This window comes from Vespa crabro, chromosome 5, assembly GCF_910589235.1.
Source record: "Vespa crabro chromosome 5, iyVesCrab1.2, whole genome shotgun sequence".
Classification (NCBI taxonomy): domain Eukaryota; kingdom Metazoa; phylum Arthropoda; class Insecta; order Hymenoptera; family Vespidae; genus Vespa; species Vespa crabro.
Window position 1 is genome coordinate 8,030,746 of NC_060959.1, and position 25,059 is coordinate 8,055,804.

The following is a 25,059-nucleotide window of genomic DNA, read 5'->3' on the forward strand; positions in this document are numbered from 1 at the left end:
TAATGCAAACTAATATTGTTAAAGTATTACGATTAGGAAAATTGAGATATGGTCCTAGTGTAAAACTTCAAAAAATACTTTCCGATTTACATTTTAAGCAACTAAATAATGAAACGTGTAATACATTATTACTTGTTGAACATGATCCAGTATACACTATAGGAATTCGGAATAAAAACTATACAGAAGAAGATGAAAAGAAGTTAAGAAATCTTGGTGCAGAATTTTTTAAAACAGATAGAGGTGGTCTTATAACGTTTCATGGACCAGGACAATTAGTAGCATATCCTATTTTAAATTTAAAACAATTTAAACCTAGCATTAAGTGGTATGTTTGTCAGATAGAACAAATGATTATACGCCTGTGTGCTGAATTTGATATATTAGGAACAACTTCTCCAGATACAGGAGTTTGGGTTAATGATAAGAAAATTTGTGCGATTGGTATTCATGGTAGTCGCTACATTACTACACATGGTTTAGCTTTAAATTGTAATACTGATTTAACATGGTTTGATCATATTGTACCGTGTGGCATCGAAGGTAAAGGAGTTACTAGCATTAGCAAAGAACTTAATATAAATATAACAATCGAAGATGTATTACCTACATTTCAAAATGTATTTCAAGAAATGTTTCAATGTTCTTTAGTTCAATATCCAACTAATGAAGCATCAGAATTACTTCGAAATATAAAAAATTGTATATAATTTACAAAAAAATACATCAAAAATTGTTCTCATATAATGCCTAATTGATCAAGTATAAATAAAAAATTGTATTTAAATTTCTTTTTATCTTAAAAACACAATATATTTACAATATTTAATAAATTACATTTTTTATGAAATTTACAAGAAATTTGCATTTAAAAGTAAATATCTTATCAATCATGATATATTATAAACAAATTTAATCACTTATTAAATATGCATTACTATATTAGTCATGATGATTTAATAGAAATGAATATTGAAATAACAAATATTTCAAGATCATACACTATAATGTATGTTAATCATAAACGTTGATATATTAACAATTCTTATACAATAGATGCAGCCCTGCACAATAACAACAATATTATTCAAAATTTGTTGTAAATTTTTAAATATAACAAATATTTTAAATTAATATTTTAAATTAATATTTTTAATTAATTACTAATAGTAACACAAGATATGTTCAATTGGTAAAATACTTGACTAGATTATTCAAGCCTCATTATGTCATGTATGTATGTGCAAAATATCAATATAAGAAAAAACATTTAGAATTTTAAGCAAGAATTGGTAAATTGTGCAAGAACAAATATATTGTATTATTCTGTTAAAACATGAAGATACCTTTGATGATACAACTCTCCTGTCAATGCACCTATTACAACTACAGCATTATGTAGTGAATTAGCAGAATCTCTAATTAATCTGATCGATCGTTCTACGTCATTTTTAAGTTCTATATATTGCTTGTTAACTAAAAGACCTTCTAGATTTTGCATAGCTTTTATGGCCTCTACACTAGGTCGAATTTCTGCAGTATCTGGATCAGGTGATCTTGATGGTGCCACGCCAGGGGAATGAGAAGTAAATCTTACTATTTGATGTTCACATTTCGATTCTGGAAGTTGTGCTAAACAATATACGCCAATTGCACGACTTAAAAACTTACACCTGTATAACAAAAATTGTAAATTAATATATTAATGAATTAAATATTTTTTTTATAAAAAACATCTGTAAATATTAATCTCCATTCAACGAAATATAAATTATTAATAAAATTTATGAAATAAATGTACCTAATAGAAAGCTGAGAACCTTTTCTGAGCCCAATAGCTCCTAAAATACCCCATCCTTGTCCAGCATCATCAGCCATTGCAAGCAATGCACGTGCTAGCCCTTTTAGAGCTCTAGCAGCTATTACAGTATTTTCACTGTATTGACATTGCCTGTATGCTAATTCACATGCTTTTGCCCATAATAATGGTAATTTTTCTTCTATTATATCCCTGAAAAATAATCATATTGAATTTTATATATATATATATATATATAAAATTTAAATTTTTAACTTACGTAGTCTTGATAGCAGTAATCCAGTCCACTAAATTGATAAGAAGCATACCTTCTTCTCTAATATCTCTACATGAAGGAAGTCTTTTTAACAACACAGAATAGAGAGCTAAAAGTCTTCCTTCTGAAACTAATATTGATTCCAAAGGAGGTTGTCGTGGTACCACAGGTTGTAAAATTGTTAAAACTGCAGCCCATGTTGGCCTATCATCTTCAGAAATCACTGAAAAATATAACATTCGTGTTTCTTTATGTTAAAACATATATATTCATGAAATATTTATTTTAATTATTATTTAATTACCAGTGTATTTAAAATAAGCTTCCAAAGCAGCTTCCATAAGTTCTCCTAATGTAGACGAACTGGCTATCACTATACCTATAACCTTAAGTACACCCATAAGTACTGGACTACTGGCAGATCTTTGCAATAACCAAGTTGTCCAACTAGTTCGAAGATAATCAACTAATGGTCCACTTTGGTTTATAGAATGAAGAAATTCAGTTACTAATAAACCTGCTTCTGGAATTTGTTGTGCTTCTGAAACAGCTAATGAATAGACGTTTATGTTTAAATATTCCTTTGTAAGATAAATTATAAATGTGTAAGAAAAAAAGAAAATTACATTGTTATTTAAACTTACTATCAATAACAGCTTCCATTTCATCTAACATATGAGATAACGTACTTGTAAAAGCTTTAGAATTTGTAGATAAAAGTGATTTATATCTAGTTGTGCAATTAATTAATAATTTCACTGAAGAGCGTACATATATCTGTCTTTTTTTTAATGTAGTTGGGTGATAATATGCTACACTGGGATCATAAGCTGCAACTACCTTTAATAAACTGTCATATAATTCGATTAGAAAATAAATAAAATATAATCAATATAAATTATTTTCTTAAAATTTAACATATTTATATTAAAATATAATACTTACTTATTTAAAGCTATATCTATAGGATGAATTTGCTCACAGTCTAGAGAAAGAATAACTCTAGGATCGCAACTCATTACATGCCAATTAATTACTTGATCATAAGAAGCTGCATCAACTAAATGCCATGAAAATGTTACTGCTTGTGTAATGAGCTGTATTGCTCTTTCATTCTACAATAAATATGAAATTTATTAGAAATGATATTACATATAAAATTCTTTTATATTCTGTATGTTTATATTTATAAAATTCATTTGATAGATAATTACCTGTCTTACATTTGGTTCATTTGATAATTTTACAATTAAATTTAATAAACACATGTGCATTCTAGCAACGATTGCCAAAGGGAAAGTTGTTAATGACTCATTTATCCATGATGACCAATTGATACATGTAAATACACTTCCAAGAAATAGATGACTATCTGGTAAATACTGATCGACTACTTTAATCATGAGTTCAACATCACCAATACTAGGACAAAATCGATCCCATGGGAGCGATAAAAAGTTACCATGTATCACATTCAATATGTGATCTTTGATTGAAGGATGAGCAAAATTAGTAACATAGAAATGCCAGACAAAAGATAATATCTTATTAGATGCTGGCATTGTGTCAATAATAAATCTAATACATTCCACAAACATTGATACAATTCTATTTGCATATGGTCCATCTGTAATAATCCATGGCAGTAGAACTGATCTATCATCTGTAAGTTGTTGGATCCATGCTGCAGTTGGTTCTCTTAAGTTTCTAGTCCAATAAGGCGTAATCCAAGGTGCATACATTTCACTTAAAGCAGGCCATATTTTTTCACATACTGGAAAGAAAATAATTAATTCAATTTAATTTTAAAATAAATAAAACTTACAATTTTTATTCAATTCTTACATTGATCTGCCAAAGAACCTCTATCAGATTGAAGTGTTAATACAACAAGAGCATGTCCTACCATACCCAAAAATACTGTTAATGGATCATTATAGACTCTATATTTTGGATATAATCCATAAAGACCATATTGCAAACGTTCTTTCATAAAATGTCTACTAAGTAAGACTGCAGTGTCATGCATCTAAAATAAAAAAAGAGCATCAATTTTTTTTTTTAATAATTTGTATAAATGTAAAAAAAAAATTATTTACCTCCTGTCGAGAAAGAAGTCTTTGCTCTGTTGCATAATGACGTATTTCATCTCTAATTTTTGACAAATGTATTGCAACTGCACTTTTCGATTTTCCACTTAAAGTACCTAATAAATCACGCCAAACATCTAAGGACAAAGTTTGACTTTCACTGCCCTTTAATATGGTACTAAGAACTTCACCATAGTGTTCAGGAAATTCATGTAGAAGAATAAGTCGCAAATGATTGCGAAATAACTAATTTAAAAAATAAATATACTAATGTTGTAACATGAAATATATTCTATGTAATTTCATAATATTTTTTTTTATATCTAGAGAGAATTACCTCATGTAATATCAGTTTTTCTTCTTCCGGATTAAGTCCAATGTTAGATAAAGCTCTAGAAATTAAATCTATAAAGGTTGATCGTTCGCTTAATCTTGGTCTTCTGTAATTTAGCCAACTCGCAACGTCAAACTATAGCAAAAGCAAAAATACAAGAATTATATAAAATAATGTATATAAATATAATCATATTTTTTATCGATCTTATATACCTTAGAAAGTAATACAAAACATAAATCAACATTCATCCCAGTAGACAATTCAACAACTGTTTGATACATTTGTAAAAATGTTGATGCACCACCAGCAACAGGAGTAAAATGGGGACCAAGCAATCCACCAAGATTTGGTCTTTGCATAATTGTTTTTAGCAATTGTGGCCCTTGACTTTCTTCTCCACTAATAAATAACTAAAAAATATTTATCATTAGACCAATAACTAAAACGATTTTATTTTATATTTGCTATGATTTGTACCTGACCAAGTTTTTCTAAACAGGTTGTAATAAGTTGCTTAGTTGGTGGACACAATGCTGCTTCTTCTGTATAAAATTCCACCAAATGATAAAATAACTGCACTCCACTTTTTTGAACTTTTTGTAATACTGCAGTATTTTCGTTAATTCGACTCACACCTAATTCGTGTTCAAGCATACTGTAAAATCAATATTATTAAAATAATTTTATATACAAATATACAATATATATCTTGCGTAGTTTGTCAAAAATATACTCACGTAATTAAATGATCCATAAAAACACAACCCTGAGTAATTTTACTAGGTGGTGGTTGACTTGCTTTTACTAATAAATTTTCATATTCTGCTCTGTTTTGTGATATCATATGATCAACACCATCACTAACATGAGCCTCAGAAACCTACATATTTAAATATTATCCAATAATAAAAATTATAGTTTTATAATTTGTAATATTTCACAATTTTTACCTTAATTCTAATCACTGCGGCACCAGCACAGTGAACAATCGGTGGTACACCTGACCTAGCACGTTTTTGATGTACTGGTGCAGGATCACATAGGGCATGTAATGTTACATAATTTTCAATTTCTCGATAAAGTGTAGGTATTAATTCCAAAAAACTACAATCAATAGCTGTATGTTCAGAAACCAACAAATTATAAGTTTGTGCATAATCTAAAATTATTTTAAGATGTGGTTTAATTAATGTTACAACTGTTTCTGGAGCATATAAATTTTCTCTGGATACAGAAGTGAAAAGGTTATTGTTTGAACTTAATAACGGCGGTGAAACTGGATGTTCATATGTATCCAATCTTTTAAAAATTCTTTCCAATGGATCGGCAATTTCTAATAAAATAGGTGGTACAAAAGTTGATTTCTGATACTGATTATCCAAGTCCCGGAAACAAATCTGTTCCCACTCCTGTACAGCTTCTAATTGACTTTGTTGAGCTGACCAATAATCCACATACTCAAACCATGGATTCTGTAATAATGTTAACATCGTTGAAATGTAACTGATAAAAAATGTATTTTCAACAGAAATAAAATATTTAATTAAAATTACTTGATCACCCTGCATGAGTACTATTAGTTTTTGCGACATGTATTGCGGTGGTAAAGCTGGAATGTAAAGACCTGATTCTTGTAATCTTGGTTCTTCTAACCATAAATTTAAAGTCTTATAAAATCTGAAATGAAAAAATAAACAAGATATAAATAAAAAAAGGAAACATGATATTAAAATTATAATTTTTTATTATTGAGTACTTACTTAGCAGAGTTAAAATAAAATATTCTTCTTTGATCTGTAATTGGTTTTCCATTATCAATACCTTTTTCTCCTTTCAGTTGAAAATATTCAGTTATTTCATGTAATCGTTTTTTTAGTTTCTTTAAATAATTTAAATTAATCATCCCTTCAAAAAATTTTTCACCCACTCCACCTTGATCAGTACCTCTATAAAAAAAAGTGTATCTTTAAATATTTATTCTGAAAACTGATAACTGTGATGTAATAATATATACCCAGGAGTTGAAGGAACTCTTGCTAAAAATAGAGTGAAGAAGTTTTGCCACAGAAGAGAAAGAATAGGATGTTCAATTGGAGTATTAAGTGCTTGTTGTGACCAACGATATATAGCTAATCCATTAACATTAAAAGCTTGCATCTTTACTGTAGCACAGGCTCGCTAAAAATTTTTTTTATAAAAATATTTACATTCATATGTATATATGTGTATACGCGCGCGCGCGCGCGCGCGTGTGTGTGTATACATATATTAATTGCAAAGTGGATATTATCTGATATAATCAATACTATTTAATAATAATACCTTCAGTGCAGTGTCTAATGATATTTTAGCTTGTAATGACAATTCTTTTAGAATTTCACGCCATAATCCTGTTTTTATTTCTCTTTCATACTGTTCAGTTAATAAAACTTGATATGCAACCCATATTGATTGTGTCGATCCACCCAAAAGGCTTAAGGAATTAGTAGAACCAGTTGCCCAACTTAAAAAAGAGCCCAATGATCCTGGATTTCGATTTGTTGCTATATTCTAAAAAATAAAAAAAAAGAAAAGAAAAGAAAAAAAGAAAAAAGAAAAAAAGAAAAGATCAAAAAATAATTTGCTCAAATTCTGAATATTAAATATTGCACATTGTTATATTAAATTTAATAAACTGAAATAATTTCGTGTGTGTGTACGTATGTGTGTGCGCGCGTACACACGTACATACACACACACACACACTGCACATTAATAAATTTAATGTAAATCTTGGCATAAATCCTATTATAGATGAAAACAAAAATAAATCATACCTCATTGTTTCCTTTTAATGCAAGCTAATAGCAATGATTTTTCTAATTATGATTACAAAAATATTATTATGTTTACTACTCTATACCAAGATATCAATATTATTTTGAATTGTTAAAAAACAGAATAATATTCAATAAAATAAAAGAATACAGAAAATAATAATAATAAAAAGAAAAAAAAATAATATAATAAAACTAACGATTTCCTAAAAATCTAATACAATATTGGAATCTCGGTATAATTACTATATGTAATATGAATAATAATTTTCTTACTGAATATAAACTTTGAAACATGCTTTCCATAATTGATCTCGTATCTAAATGAAAAAATACTGCCCGAATTATTGTATCCATTAAATGTAAAACATTTTGGTCTTTATTCCAATCTGGTACAAGTATAAGCACATTTAACCACAAATACATTAACTTCGCAGGACTATGTAAGCAATATCTATAAAAGGAAAAGATTTATGTAATATATTAATAAAACTAAAACAAAAGGTGTAAAAAAAAATCATCTTTCATACCTTTTATACTTGTATAAATGGGAATCTATCATACTGGAAAATTGTTTCAGTAATGGTCCAGGAAATTCAGGTGCAATGAGATTCTTGGCCATTTTCATATATGTTCTATCAGCCGTAATTAATGTAATAACAAGACTTATAAATTTATCATTTTTGAATAATGAATCAGGGCAATCAACAAATAATGGCACAATGTGGTGCAAAGCTATCAACACTTGTTCATATTTATAATAGCACTGTAATGTTTGTAATTGGTTGAACCCTTTAGAACAAATTAAGGGTATAGAATGGCCCCACAATGTCATAATTACTGACACATAACATGCAATTGGTTGCTTTTCTCTTACTCCTGTATTCAAAATTTCCAAAGATGGATCAGAATCCATATCTGGTAAATAAGAAAATGCTACCGTAGGGTTTGATATTGCATGTTGAGAAAGTGCATCAGATTGATCAAGTTGATGTAATCTCAAACGTGATAGCATTTCCCATGCCCATAAACTGAATGCTTGTTCACTATTTTGAGGTCTGACAATGGATGATACCTTTTAATTAACAAAAAATATTTTAATAATTACAGTGAATTATATCCTTTATATACAATAGTAAAAATTAAATTCTTGTTGAAAATTATACCTGTTTAACTCCTTCTGCTAGTAAAGAAGCAGTCTGTGTAGGAGAATCTGGCACATATTTCATAACAAGCTCGACAATTAAAAGTGCCACGCGATGATGTATTCCAATAGGAAGATATAAATTATTTCTACAAAAATATTCACAATGTTCAGTAACTAATTACAAAAGTATATATAAATATATTATATATATATATATATATATATATATATATATATATATATATATATATATATATATATATATGTATTAATATTACTAACCCTTCGAGTCCCCAATTGAGATGAGTAAGAACTAAACGAGCTAAGTGACTTTCAGTTGATGCTAATGAATGTTGATGTAACCAAAATGAAAGAACTTGAAAATCTTGTTCTTGTGGGATCCATTTATCCATTTTTAATTCAGTGAACAAATATAGGCTTAACTAAAATTATTTCAAGAAAAATAATGTTTAATTAAAGAGATATACATTTTCTATATTTTAATTAAATATATACCTTTCCAACTGAACCGAAATTATCCCGCAATTTTAGTATTATGTTTGAGAGAAGTGTAGGATGCTTATTTGTTAAATTAGATAGTAGTGATCTGGCATCTTTTGAACAAGATTCTTGTGTTTTTTCACTAAGAAATCCTATCTGTAATATGATATATTGTTAGGAAAGAAAAGAACATACATAGACAATCTTAACAATTACTTACTTGAAATAAATCAATTGTAGCAGCTCTTACAAAATCATAATCTGTAAAAGATCTTGCCATAGCCATGTTTGCAAATGTTGTCAATAAAAAATATGATTCATCTCCTGGCATATTGCTTAATTTTTCTTCAAATTGTTTTCGAAGATTAGAATAATTTAATTCTGTTTCCCATTCTACAAAATAAGTGTATGAAATATTTAAATATATTTAATTATTGTTTTCTTAATAAAAAAATAAAAAATATTAACCTGTTATAGTCACAGTAGACATACATAGATCTGCTGATGTAGAGTCAGTATGTAAAGTATAAAATATTTGCCATAATGTAGTTAATGATACAATATGATATGGAATAGATGCTAGATATTGCCATGCTCCTAATCGTCGAGAAGAAAATATAGAGAGAGTTGCTTTTAATAAAAAGCTATCATATTCAGTTTGTAACTTCAATAACACTGATGCGTCTGTCACCTATTTAATAAAAAAGAAAATGTAGAAACATTATAACATAAAAAATAAATATATTATCACTGTGTATAAATGAAGTATAAAAATATTTCCTTACTTGACTCTTATCAAATACTTCCCACTGATCGGTGACATATTGAACTATATCTCTGATTAATGCACTTAGTCTTTTAGCTAATTGTCTATATCGTGGAGAATCATATGTTTTCAAACCTTTATTTAGAAGCTTAACAATAATAGTAGAAAAAGCAAATATTCGTATCATATGGTGATCAGTAATTAAATTCTTATTTTGATAATATTTATCATCTTGATATTGTATAAAAAGGATCTGTTCAAATAATTTATTGAACGGAATTTGATGCAAAAGAGAAATAAGATCACTTTCGAATAAATTTGCACCAAAGTTAGCAATATCTTCATCTTCTTCACCTTCTTCATCTAACATAACCCAGATTGTATCACCTGGGCTACTTGCTGTATCTTGCAGTGATATTTGTACCTAATTATAAATAATATTCTTTTAAGCATTAAATTAAAATTTACCACAATATCATTATCATACACACCTGTTCTAGAAACTTGTCACGATCTTTAATTGGAAGTAAAATAACGGCTAATGTAGCTATCATATGATCAAGATATGGATCATTTAATGGGGATGTAGATACTTCGATTACATTTGTTGGTGGCAATGGAATCTGAATATAACTACGTGCCCAATTCATAACACCTCCAGGACATCTTAATACATGATTTAATAAAAATAAATGATCTTGCCAAGTTGCTACCCTTAAAAGAACTGCTATTAATTTTGAAAGCCAATCTCTGACATCGGTAACAAACTTTCCATCTTTTAAAATTTTTCTTTGAAAGGTAAATAATATTGTAATACACATTCTAAGTTCAACCAACTGTGGTATTGTTTGTGATGGTGTTTGTACTGGCATTAAATTTACCGGTGCATCTGGTGGTAAATTTGTAAATTCTTTACAAAAAATACAAACTCTTTGGATATAATGATCAATTTGCAATCTTAATACTTCTGCTTCATAACAGTATAATGCTTGGATATTGTATAATATATCTTTGATTGCTGATAAATTTCGTGACAAGCTAAGTAGTGCTTGTTGATTAAAATGAGCAATAGAATATTCGTGAATTGCACTAACAGGGTTTCCATCTTGACACTCTCCAGTTTCTGTTATAGAAGCTTTATCTAGACACCATAATTGTTTTTGTGTTTCTCTACAATTTTCTTTTAATCTTTCTAATTCATGCGAATTGACTATCAAATGATTTCTAACACGAAGATAGTTCATAAGGAGTTCATAGAGTTTATGTTGTTGCTTAATTGCATGACTTCTCAATTGAATCTCTGTAAATTCTGTAATAAAGGCATCAACTAATGATAATTCTTGATTATTGTAAAGAGATGCTAACTGACTTTCTGTAAATGGTTTAATATCATTAGTGATAGTATGTACTGCATTTGTTTTATCTGTAGATACTTCTGATTCATTTTTTATCTGCTCTTCTTTGATTAAAACTTTATTTGAATTAGTATTAAATAAAGATGTTGTTTCTTCTGATGTTGGTGTTACTTCTTGATTTTCAGCAGCAGGAGCTGTTGGAAGAACATCTATCAAACGAATTTCTGAAACTATTATTCTGACTTCTTCTACTTTTCCTTCTAAAGGATCTTTATGCTGCATTGGGGTTGCAAGATGTTTACCATCAACTTCGTCATGGGAAATACATGGCTCTGAACATATCTATTAGTAAAATATCAACTGTCGTATTTTTATGTATATAAACATCATATTAACTAAGGGTAAAAATATATACCTCGGTAGTTTCAATAGACAAATTACATTCCATTTCATAAGCAGCTTTTTCAGCAGCTTTTTCAGCAGCTTCCTTTTCATAAATTTCTGTATCAATAGCAGCAGAGTGTAACTCACTTTCCATATTTTCAACACATTCACCCTTAGGATAATTAGTAGGAGATTCTCCAAAAAGACACTCAAATTCTTCTAAAGTTGGAGCATCCGGAATTTGTTGTTCCAGACTGGGCGGTATCATTTTGTCTTTCTTTTTCTTCTAAATATACAATGATCATTTACCATAATAGAGTTATCAATAGTTTCTAACCAAAGTAAATTTACATTTATGTAACTATGCAAAATTTTTAATATATAGTTATATAATTTTTGAAAAAACTCATTTTAATCAAATACAAGAAGTAAATTGTATATTATATATAAGAAACCACACAAGCTCAACAAGTTATAATGTCTTTAAAATAAATAGATGGAAAGTATGTACAAAAAGTAAGGTTACCTGGCGACTTTTTTGTTTTTCCATGATTAATATTGATTATAATGGATAATAGGATGATCAATTTAATATTCTATTGAACTTGTATAATTTTTTGAATTATAGAAAAACACTTATAAAGAATTACATTTGTGCACTGTTATGTCTTTTGTACTCGCCATGATTAAGACATTACCTTTTGTTCGAAGTGTGTACGACTAAAGCGATAAATATGGACAAAATATGAACTACGAATACAAGCGGGAAACACTGTCACCGCCATGCTGTTGGATCAGTGTATAAGCTTGTGCTGGTAATTTTTATTTAACATGTAAATAATTATTAATTTCGTGTAAGTTAGAGTAAGTAATTTAGTAAACTGTGAAATTATTCTTTTCAGTCTCTAATATGTATTATCTTTTTTTAATGGTAGCTTGCGTCTCACAGTGATCCGTGCTAAATACGATGACGGTATGCATTTTTTTCACGATAAAAATATAAAAAATAATAAATATAAATTACACGTATTACAAATAATATATAAATTTGTGAATTTAAAAAAATTATCTTTGAATACCACATCTATTTGTCTGTATAAGTATTACTGGCAATGTAACGTATTTAATCAAAATTAGAATAAAGTATTTAATTAAAATATTGGGTTGTCCGGAAAGTTCGTGCCGATTTTAAAGGAAAATTGAAATGCAGCATATTTAAATTTTGATATATATTTATTAAATTATATAGGTGCCATTCTTTTCCACAAACTTTCTCCATCTTTTAGGCAACTTGAAAATTCCATTCTTCCAGACCCTTTCAGATTTTTCGTCGAAAAACTTTTCTATATGATTTTTTATCTCGACTAAAGAGTTGATGTTTTTTCCATTACGGGAATTTTGTAATGATCAAAATATATGGAAATTTGAAGGCGCGAGATTTAGTGAATATAGTGGATAAAGTAGAACATCTCAACTGAGCTCCAACAATTTTTATCGAGTTGTCAAATACACATGAAGCTGCGCATTGTTCTGATAAAAGAATGCCTTTCCGATTCACTATTTCTGAACATTTTTGTTCAATTGCTGTCTTTGTCTAATTGGGAACAATATTTTTCCGAATTTATCGTCTCATTGTTTGGTAAAAATTTATAATGCAGGATTCCTTTCCAATCTCTTTAGACAGAGCATGGCTTTCTTGGTTCATTCCGTTTCCTCCAAGTCCGTTTTTTCATTCAACATTATTATAAATGGTCTATTTTTCATCCCCCGTCACTACTTGCTTTAAAAATGGTGTCTTCTCGTTGCGTTTATAAAGTGAAACACAAATGGAAATGCGATCAATTAGATTTTTCTTCGAAAAATTGTGGGGAATCCATGCATCTAAACGGTTTATGTAGCCAAGTTTCACGAAGTGCTTATAGATGGTGGATTTTAATATTTTTAATATTTCTGCTAATCTATAAGTCGTATAGCATGGGTTATTCTCGAACAGTATTTTAATTTGATCTTCATCTGTCGTGGAGGGCCTATCCGGGCATTCTTGATCTTCAAGATTGAAATTATCATCTTTAAACCTAGCAAACTACTTCCGCATAGTTCTTTCAGCAACAGCATTTTCGCCATAAACAGCACATATCTTATTTGCCGCTTGTGTGGCACTTTTACTTTTCCGGGAAATGAAAAGCATTAAATGCTTATAATGGACTTTGTTTGCTTCCATATTTAAAAGCGTATAAAGCAGACAGAAGTTAACTTATCGTAACCAAACTTTTTTCCAAATATATCTGAAGTACCGCTTTTTGGAATATGTCCGCATATTATTCTGATATATATATGTCCTTATGCCACCTACCGAAAATCGGTATGAATTTTCCGGACGACCTAAACATTGAAATATACAGTCATTCGCTCGGTAGTACTTGCGATAAAAGATTTACAATTAGACTTTGCAAGTATTACCGACCCAGGTCTCACTACGTGGAAGTTGCTGCATGTAGAGACCAACGGGCTAACGGTGAATCTACTTTACAAGTTCCGCGATACCGATCCGCGGTACCTTTCCCCTTCGGTGCGGCAGGCTTCTTGACTAACAGGAGATTGTATTAGACTTCTCTTATAGATAGCTCCACCTACCGCCCTTTCTGCTTCAGATATTATGGATTATAAAGCACATCCGGATTCGTGCTTCTGAATTTCGACCAATCAAAACACACTCCTTAGGACTACTAATCGCGTTCACAACACTCACGTGTGTATTATAATAACGTTGATTCTATTTCTAAATCCAAATTCGCGAAGTCATGTATTCGAAATTTTGACAAATAAAATGAAGTATACGGTAGGACCTTTAATCGCGCCTAAACACCCACGCGATGCTAAGACAGCAACCCGCAAAGAGCCCCTCACCCATGGGTCCATCCCATAGACCCATCCCATGTGTCTCACCCGAGATATATAAAGGATAATTAATGAGAGTAAATAAGAATAAATAGAAATGACAGCGGACATAAAAGAGAGATAGAAAAATTTCTTTTTCGTTTCTCCGAGAAATTATTGTACAATAGATTTCTGTTATATTTCTTCTTTCGAAGTATTATTAGCTATATAAGATGGAAATATGTTAATGTTTAGTTGGAATTAGATTTAAAAAATTATGGGAAAGTAATACAATACGCAGCCATTCGCTCGATAATACTTGTATTATAAGATTTATAATTTGAATTTGCAAGTATTAACGACCCAGGTCTCACCACGTGGAGGTTGCTGCATATGGAGACCCACGGACTGACGGTGACTCTACTCTAAAATCCGCGTTCCGCGATACCGATCCGGGATACCTTTCCGCTTCAATGCACTGGCTTCTTAACTAACAGGGTATGCGTAGCTTAGCTACTACACACCTCTTACAGATAGCTCCACCATTTGCACCGTCCGCTTCAGACATAACGGATTATTAAGCACATTTGAATTCGTGCTTTCCGAATGTCGAACAATCAAAGCGCACTCCTTAGAAATACTAATCGCGTCGCGACGCTCACGTGTGTGTTATAATTACGTAGATTCTACTGTTAAGCCGAAATTCGCGAAGTACCCCCATCGAGATTTTAAAGAAATCAAACGAAGTCCACGGTAGGACCTTTAATCGCGCCCGAACACCCACGCGAGTGTTAGAAAAACGATAATTCTACTCTACATTTCGCGTTTTCGATTCGAACAATCAAACGTAATATAATCGCGCCCGAGAACACCCACGCCTGTGCCCGCCGACACGCGCGCAAGTGTTCTTCCTATCCTTCCCGTATTCGCGCGTAAAAATCGATGATGAATCCTGCCATGCGACGAATCACCCAGCGGCTGATGAACCTATCCCTCGATGACCTATACTGTAAAAAAAAAAGATAAAGAAGAAATAAAAGAACAAAAAAATATATAAAACAAAATAATATATATGTACATATATAAAATACAAATAAAAAATAAATATATATAAATAGATTAGAGACCTAGAAAAAGAAACAAAAAGAGACGCAGCATGCACAATCCCATGGGCACTACCTAAGGCTTATAAAATATAATTAATAAAAATAGATTAAAAACATAATTAGAAACATAATCAAAAACATGATCAAAAACATAATTAAACACATAATTAAATATATAATTAGAAAGAAACAACATAAATAAATATTAAGAATACATAATTAAAAGGAAATAACATATTTATAACATAATTGAAAACATAATTAAAAATGAAAAATATGAGATAGAAACGAGAGCCGGAGAAAGGAAAGAGAGCCCCAGAAAGAGAAGAATAGAGAGCCCCAAAAATATAAGACAAGAGAAACAGTTCTATATGATGCTGAGACAGCAACCCGCACAGAAGCCCTCGCCCACAGGCCCCACCCGTGGGTCCCACCCGAGATATATAAAGGATAATTAGTGAGAGTAAATAAGAATAAGTAGAAATGACAGCTGACATAAAGTGTGATAGATAAATTTCCTTGTCGTTTCTGTAAGAAATTATTGTACAATATATTCTGTTATAATTCTCCTTTCGAAGTATTATTAGCTATATAAAATGAAAATATGTTAATGTTTAGTTAGAATTAGATTAAAAAAATTATTGAAAAGTAATACAATATGCAGCCATTCGCTCGGTAATTCTTGCATTTAAAAATTTACAATTAGTCTTTGCAAGTATTAACGACCCAGGTCTCACTACGTGGAAGTTGCTGCATGTGGAGACCCACGAGCTAACGGTGACTCTACTTTACTCTAAAATCCGCGTTCCGCGATACCGATCCCTTATGCCTTCCGCTTCGGATATTTAGGGCGACTTAGCTAACAGGAGGTATATAGCCTCAGCTACAGGGACCCCACTTACAGAGAGCTTTACCGTTCAACACCCTCGCCTCAGGCATAATGGATTATTACGCACATCTGAATACGTGCTTCCGATTTTCGAACAATCAAAGCGCATTAATCGCGTTCGCGACACTCACGTGTGTTATAATTACGTAGATTCTACTGTTCTATCCAAATTCGCGAAGTAATCTAATCGAAATGTTGAAGAAATAAAACGAAGTCCCCGGTAGGACTTTCAATCGCGCAAGCGAACACTTACGTGAGTGTTAGAAAAACGGTGACTCTAAGTTAAAATCCGAAGCACACCTCGAATTTCAACACTAAAACGAAGTCCATGATAGGACTTTTAATCGCGCCCGGACACCCACGCAAGTGTTCGAAAAACGGTGACTCTACTCTAAATAAACTAATCGAATATTCGAGCAAACATAACGAAGTCCCCGGTAGGACTTTTAATCGCGCACGCGAACACTCACGTGAGTGTTAGAATAACGGTGACTCTAAGTTGAAATCCAAAGTGACATATGTTAACCGGTATTTAGACTTTCCATGATATTTGTCGGGATTTCCGCCCCGCTACCAAATATGAGGATTATCATAACATCAGCCAACTATGTACAGCACTACAAGGTAAACCGTTCGCGCACCCCGAATTTCAACACTAAAACGAAGTCCATGATAGGACTTTAATCGCGCCCGGACACCCACGCAAGTGTTCGGAGAACGGTGACTCTAATCTAAAAAACGCGTTCGCGAGGTAATCTAATCGAATATTCGAGCAAATATCAACGAAGTCCCCGGTAGGACTTTTAAGTCGCGCCCGCGTACATTCACGTGAGTTTTAGAAAAACGGTGACTTTACTCTAAATTCGCGTTTTCGATACGAGCAATCAAACGAAGTTTAATCGCGCCCGAGAACACCCACGCTTGTGCACGCCGACACAAGAGCCAGTGTTCTTCCTATCCTTCCCGTATTCGCGCGTAAAAATCGATGATGAATCTTGCCATGCTACGATGACTCATTCGACCAGAGGTGAACCTATCCCTTGATGATCTATACTGGAAAAGAAGAAAATAAGGAAAAAATTAGAAAAAGAATAGAAAAGACATATTGAATATCGCTGCATGGTTATTCGATCATCCCTGAAAAAGAAAAAAAAAAGATGAATAAAAGAGAGAAAAAAAATATATAAAATAGAAAATAAATACATATAAATAGACAAGAGTGCTGGAGAGTGAAAGAGCTCTGCATGCTGCTGAAACAACAGTCCGCTTCATCTAATGGTTCCTACCTAAAACCTGTAAATCATAATTAATAAGAATATATTAAAAACATAATTAAAACCATAAGAACATAATTAAAAAGAAATAACATAATAAAAATCTGAAAAGACATAATGAAAAGAAATATTAATAACATAACTGAAAACATAATTAAAAAAGAAAAATATAAAATAGAAAAGAGAAAAAAAGAAATGCAGTTCTATACAATGCTGAGACAGTAACCCGCACAGAAGCCCTCACCCATGGCCCCATCCCATGGGTCCCACCCGAGATTATAAATCATAATTAATAAGAGTGTAATAATGACATAGAAAATAAAAATAAGAAAAATATGACTTAAAAAAGAGAGCTGCAGAAAGATAAAAGAATAGAAGCAGCTCTACATGATGCTGAGACAGCAACCCGCACAAAGGCCCTCACCCATGGCCCCCTCCCATGGGTCCCACCCGAAATTATAAATCATAATTAATAAGAGTGTAATAATGACATAGAAAATAAAAACAAGAAAAATATGACTTAAAAAAGAGAGCTACAGATAGATAAGAGAATAGAAGCAGTTCTACATAATGCTGAGAAAACAACCCGCACAGAGGACCTCACCCATGGGCCAATCCCATGGGTCCCAACCGAGATATATAAAGAATAATTAATGAGAGTAAATTAGAATAAATTGTGATGACAGTGAAGAGAATTTTCTTTGCGTTTCAATTTTAAATCGATAGTATATCTATTAATCAATAGTATATAGTAGTACATGTATATGATCTTTATAACGTTGTTAAGAATATTCTGTTGTTTAAATATTAAGATAATTTTCTTTATTAATTATTCCTTCACGTATTCATGATCACACGATGTGAAACTAGCTGAAAAGAAATAAGGAAAGAAAAAAGAATATGTATATATGTATATTAATTACACGTACGTCAAAATTCTAAATTTAACCTAATTAAACTTAAGGAATATAAAAGATTAATTAAAAAAAAAAAAAAAAAAAAAAATGAAATATGCTGAACCGTGAAATAAAGAAATATTATTTTCGCTGAAAGAAATATTATTATATTAGTTGGACCGGAAAATAATGTTGCTTTCTTCAATTAAATTCAAACGAATTAAATTTTTAAAAAGTTTTTATTTTTAATCACAATCAAATATCGACATGTGCAGAAACGACATTACTTTCCGGTCCGGCTAATATCTATTAGTCGATAATATGTGTTAGTACATGTATATGATCTTTATAACGTTGTTAAGAATATCCTATTGTTTAAATATTAAAATTAATTATACTTTACGTGTATCGTATATTGTTTAAATGTTAAGATAATCTTCTTTGTTAATTATTCCTTTTCGTGTTCATGATCCCACGATGTGGAACTAGCTGAAAAGAAATAAGGAAAGAAAAAAGAATATGTATATATGTATATTAATTACACGTACGTCAAAATTCTAAATTTAACCTAATTAAACTTAAGGAAAATAAAAGATTAATTAAAAAAAAAAAAATGGAATATGCTGAATTCTGAAATAAAGAAATATTATTTTCTCTGAAAGAAATATTATATTACTTTGGCATTTCATAGATATATGATTTTAAAATAGAACTCGATTTTATTAAAATAAAATTATGAATTTAACTGAACTTTAAAAAAGAGAAAATGTGCAAAATTTATCAATCGTAAAATTTTAAATTAACGTAAAATTTGATTTTATTAAACTAGAATTATAAATTCAATTGAATTTTAAAAAAGAGAAAATGTGTAAAATTTATGTCTCAAGTTTAATATTAAAAATGCATAAAATATGAAATAATCTTATTCGCGTAAACGTGGCAATGTGGGAATATTATTTACGGAATGTTACTTCGTCTCAGTTTTTTAAATCTACACCCCTACACCCATCACCATAAGAGCAATTTGAGTGACAACATGGTAAAATTAAAGTACGACTAAGAGTCATTCTCGAAAGTTTCTAGTGAACCTTCGAAAATAACTCAATAGCCTAATAGATGCCCTCTTGAGCCACATGTTGTGGGGGCCTCTTCGATATATAAACTCTTCTTTGTTTCGTGCTTCAACCTAATTGATTATCACTCTAAAACTGTAACGACAAAATTTGATTCCAAATTCTAAGATATGAAAGATAAAATCCTTACACAACCCTAATTTATCTGAAAAATATTAATTATTATTAAAACAGAAATTGATTATTACATTTTCGAAAGATATCTATTGGCTAAACGTAAAAAATTGAAATTAATCGCTGAAATTAATATATTAATCGCTGAAAATCCTGAGCTAAAAATTAATTAATTTATCATCTAGGCCTACGGACTATGATTCTATAAGTCTCTTTGTTTTTAGCAATTATTCTACTCGACTTTTTTCTTTCAAAAGCAATGACTCTATCGAGACTTTTCTTTTATCAATTCAAATTGATTAAATATTTAATTCGTTATTATTTAAAAATATAAAGAAATTCCTTGAACGCTCTTTTCTTACAAACAATAGTTTTAATTATTATAAAGAAATCATGCATGGTATCGTTTGTAATCAAGAGACTATCCATCGCGAATATCTTCTTGTTCATTCTTTATTAAAACTCATGAATAACGATTCTTTGATATTTCCGCGCGAGCAAAATATTTAAAAATATTAAAAATTTATAGGGATTAAAATTTATCAGTATATATTCAAAATTTGAAATAATTATAAACGCGTTTGAACAAGAAGAACCTATCCTGATCTAATAAATAAATCAAAAAATAAAAAACCATTCACGAGTAAATCTCCGAAAAAATTTACTCGTGGTCACTCAATGCTCTTCTACTAATTAATTACAACCAATCACTCGTGCCAATTCGGACCTTTCGTCCTCGACATGATTGAGTGATTGGAGGGACTTAAAAATTCACTCACCACATAAGAAGTTCTGCGTTGGCTCCAAAACACTCGTCCGCGGGTTAAGTCGAAATTGTTAATTACGTAGGTCGTCATCGAAGTTGATCAAATCCTTTTCAATGATGCATTGACACAATTACGCGATAAATATTTTTTAACGGACGGTCACTGAATTTACTTCCCGAAACTCTACTGTCATTTATAAATACAGTTTGTGCGACTGTCAAAAAAGAAAAACGGTTCGCAAACAAACACTGACTCTAATGATTGCATTGCACGCAATCGATACAATTCCACTTGTTGCTAAAATCGCGAACGAACAAACACTGCTTCTACTTCGCGATATTCTTATTTCAGCCGAGATTAAAATTTTGAAGTATTAGTACTTTATATTAAAATTATTTTGAGATTCTCGCGCATTACTTTATTTATAATGTTTAAACAGATATACTATTGTTTAAATATTGCTTTATTATGCTCCGTATCAGATAAATTTTTAAGTTTTGGAATTTTATTTTAAAATTATTATTAGTTTCTCACGCGTTTCTGTCATTTTAATGTTTAAACGAATGAACTATTGTTTAAATATTACTATATTGTAATATGTGTACATTAAGTATTGTTTAAATAATTGAAAAATTCCCGAAAGTATTGATTTATAAGTTTTCCCGATTAGAAATAGAGAGTATTGATGTGCACTAGTCGGAGTGCAAAAGAAAACTAACTCGCGAATCGTCAAAGTTAATCGAAGGATCGTTTATGTTTATAATGCACAAGGCCAACAACCGCGAGATCAAATTTTTAAGTATTGGAATTTTATTTTAAAATTATTTTTAATTTCTCACGCGTTTCTGTCTTTTTAATGTTTAAACGAATGAACTATTGTTTAAATATTACTATATTTTACTCCATGTACATTAAATATTGTTTAATTAATTGAAAAATTCCCGAAAGTATTGATTTATAAGTTTTCCCGATTAGAAATAGAGAGTATTGATGTGCACTGGTCGAAGTGCAAAGAGAAACTAACTCGTGAATCGTCAAAGTTAATCGAAGGACCGTTTATGTTTATAATGCACAAGGCCAACAACCGCGAGATCAAATTTTTAAGTATTGGAATTTTATTTTAAAGTTGTTTTTAATTTCTCACGCGTTTCTGTCTTTTTAATGTTTAAACGAATGAACTATTGTTTAAATATTACTATATTTTACTCCATGTACATTAAATATTGTTTAATTAATTGAAAAATTCCCGAAAGTATTGATTTATAAGTTTTCCCGATTAGAAATAGAGAGTATTGATGTGCACTGGTCGAAGTGCAAAGAGAAACTAACTCGTGAATCGTCAAAGTTAATCGAAGGACCGTTTATGTTTATAATGCACAAGGCCAACAACCGCGAGATCAAATTTTTAAGTATTGGAATTTTATTTTAAAGTTGTTTTTAGTTTCTCACGCGTTTCTGTCTTTTTAATGTTTAAACGAATGAACTATTGTTTAAATATTACTATATTTTACTCCATGTACATTAAATATTGTTTAATTAATTGAAAAATTCCCGAAAGTATTGATTTATAAGTTTTCCCGATTAGAAATAGAGAGTATTGATGTGCACTGGTCGAAGTGCAAAGAGAAACTAACTCGTGAATCGTCAAAGTTAATCGAAGGACCGTTTATGTTTATAATGCACAAGGCCAACAACCGCGAGATCAAATTTTTAAGTATTGGAATTTTATTTTAAAGTTGTTTTTAGTTTCTCACGCGTTTCTGTCCTTTTAATGTTTAAACGAATGAACTATTGTTTAAATATTACTATATTGGACTACGTGTACATTAAGTATTGTTTAAATAATTGAAAAATTACCGAAATTATTGATTTATAAGTTTTCCCGATTAGAAATAGAGAGTATTGATGTGCACTAGTCGGAGTGCAAAAGAAAACTAACTCGCGAATCGTCAAAGTTAATCGAAGGATCGTTTATGTTTATAATGCACAAGGCCAACAACCGCGAGATCAAATTTTTTAGTATTGGAATTTTATTTTAAAATTATTTTTAGTTTCTCACGCGTTTCTGTCCTTTTAATGTTTAAACGAATGAACTATTGTTTAAATATTACTATATTGGACTACGTGTACATTAAGTATTGTTTAAATAATTGAAAAATTACCGAAATTATTGATTTATAAGTTTTCCCGATTAGAAATAGAGAGTATTGATGTGCACTGGTCGAAGTGCAAAGAGAAACTAACTCGCGAATCGTCAAAGTTAATCGAAGGATCGTTTATGTTTATAATGCACAAGGCCAACAACCGCGAGATCAAATTTTTAAGTATTGGAATTTTATTTTAAAGTTGTTTTTAGTTTCTCACGCGTTTCTGTCTTTTTAATGTTTAAACGAATGAACTATTGTTTAAATATTACTATATTGGACTACGTGTACATTAAGTATTGTTTAAATAATTGAAAAATTACCGAAATTATTGATTTATAAGTTTTCCCGATTAGAAATAGAGAGTATTGATGTGCACTAGTCGGAGTGCAAAAGAAAACTAACTCGCGAATCGTCAAAGTTAATCGAAGGATCGTTTATGTTTATAATGCACAAGGCCAACAACCGCGAGATCAAATTTTTAAGTATTGGAATTTTATTTTAAAATTATTTTTAATTTCTCACGCGTTTCTGTCATTTTAATGTTTAAACGAATGAACTATTGTTTAAATATTACTATATTGTAATATGTGTACGTGAAAAATTGTTTAAATAATTGAAAAATTACCGAAATTATTGATTTATAAGTTTTCCCGATTAGAAATAGAGAGTATTGATGTGCACTAGTCGGAGTGCAAAAGAAAACTAACTCGCGAATCGTCAAAGTTAATCGAAGGATCGTTTATGTTTATAATGCACAAGGCCAACAACCGCGAGATCAAATTTTTAAGTATTGGAATTTTATTTTAAAGTTGTTTTTAGTTTCTCACGCATTTCTGTCATTTTAATGTTTAAACGAATGAACTATTGTTTAAATATTACTATATTGTAATATGTATACATGAAAAATTGTTTAAATAATTGAAAAATTACCGAAATTATTGATTTATAAGTTTTCCCGATTAGAAATAGAGAGTATTGATGTGCACTAGTCGGAGTGCAAAAGAAAACTAACTCGCGAATCGTCAAAGTTAATCGAAGGATCGTTTATGTTTATAATGCACAAGGCCAACAACCGCGAGATCAAATTTTTAAGTATTGGAATTTTATTTTAAAGTTGTTTTTAGTTTCTCACGCGTTTCTGTCTTTTTAATGTTTAAACGAATGAACTATTGTTTAAATATTACTATATTGGACTACGTGTACATTAAGTATTGTTTAAATAATTGAAAAATTACCGAAATTATTGATTTATAAGTTTTCCCGATTAGAAATAGAGAGTATTGATGTGCACTAGTCGGAGTGCAAAAGAAAACTAACTCGCGAATCGTCAAAGTTAATCGAAGGATCGTTTATGTTTATAATGCACAAGGCCAACAACCGCGAGATCAAATTTTTAAGTATTGGAATTTTATTTTAAAATTATTTTTAGTTTCTCACGCGTTTCTGTCCTTTTAATGTTTAAACGAATGAACTATTGTTTAAATATTACTATATTGTAATATGTGTACGTGAAAAATTGTTTAAATAATTGAAAAATTACCGAAATTATTGATTTATAAGTTTTCCCGATTAGAAATAGAGAGTTTTAATGTGCACTAGTCGGAGTGCAAAAGAAAACTAACTCGCGAATCGTCAAAGTTAATCGAAGGATCGTTTATGTTTATAATGCACAAGGCCAACAACCGCGAGATCAAATTTTTAAGTATTGGAATTTTATTTTAAAATTATTTTTAGTTTCTCACGCGTTTCTGTCCTTTTAATGTTTAAACGAATGAACTATTGTTTAAATATTACTATATTGTAATATGTGTACGTGAAAAATTGTTTAAATAATTGAAAAATTACCGAAATTATTGATTTATAAGTTTTCCCGATTAGAAATAGAGAGTTTTAATGTGCACTAGTCGGAGTGCAAAAGAAAACTAACTCGCGAATCGTCAAAGTTAATCGAAGGATCGTTTATGTTTATAATGCACAAGGCCAACAACCGCGAGATCAAATTTTTAAGTATTGGAATTTTATTTTAAAGTTGTTTTTAGTTTCTCACGCGTTTCTGTCATTTTAATGTTTAAACGAATGAACTATTGTTTAAATATTACTATATTGTAATATGTATACATGAAAAATTGTTTAAATAATTGAAAAATTACCGAAATTATTGATTTATAAGTTTTCCCGATTAGAAATAGAGAGTATTGATGTGCACTAGTCGGAGTGCAAAAGAAAACTAACTCGCGAATCGTCAAAGTTAATCGAAGGATCGTTTATGTTTATAATGCACAAGGCCAACAACCGCGAGATCAAATTTTTAAGTATTGGAATTTTATTTTAAAGTTGTTTTTAGTTTCTCACGCGTTTCTGTCTTTTTAATGTTTAAACGAATGA

The 25,059-nt window shown here is 30.2% G+C and overlaps 2 protein-coding genes across 3 annotated transcripts; one reads left to right on the forward strand and one right to left on the reverse strand.

The window, feature by feature from the left end:
• The first annotated feature begins 2 nt into the window (after window positions 1–2).
• Window positions 3–1,335, forward strand: LOC124424176 (putative lipoyltransferase 2, mitochondrial). The gene has a single exon (XM_046962857.1). The coding sequence runs from the start codon at window positions 3–5 to the stop codon at window positions 708–710; it is 708 nt and encodes a 235-aa protein (XP_046818813.1). The 3' UTR covers window positions 711–1,335.
• On the reverse strand, window positions 1,298–12,176 carry LOC124424174 (ectopic P granules protein 5 homolog). Of its 2 annotated transcripts, XM_046962854.1 has the most exons (30): window positions 11,998–12,176; window positions 11,503–11,757; window positions 10,224–11,429; window positions 9,752–10,156; window positions 9,435–9,657; window positions 9,187–9,359; window positions 8,982–9,122; window positions 8,748–8,908; window positions 8,485–8,611; window positions 7,849–8,393; window positions 7,595–7,772; window positions 7,319–7,342; window positions 6,825–7,052; window positions 6,517–6,680; window positions 6,263–6,448; window positions 6,056–6,179; window positions 5,453–5,974; window positions 5,240–5,382; window positions 4,980–5,157; window positions 4,715–4,912; window positions 4,503–4,634; window positions 4,175–4,411; window positions 3,921–4,104; window positions 3,290–3,849; window positions 3,021–3,190; window positions 2,720–2,925; window positions 2,380–2,625; window positions 2,079–2,298; window positions 1,802–2,011; window positions 1,298–1,673 (listed from the first exon to the last, which is right to left on the reverse strand). In XM_046962854.1, the coding sequence occupies exons 1-30, from the start codon at window positions 12,019–12,021 to the stop codon at window positions 1,322–1,324; spliced, it is 7,722 nt and encodes a 2,573-aa protein (XP_046818810.1). In that variant the 5' UTR covers window positions 12,022–12,176; the 3' UTR covers window positions 1,298–1,321. The 2 variants fall into 2 exon arrangements, with proteins under 2 accessions (XP_046818810.1, XP_046818811.1); XM_046962855.1 differs by lacking the exon at window positions 7,319–7,342.
• Between the last annotated feature and the right edge of the window lie 12,883 nt (window positions 12,177–25,059).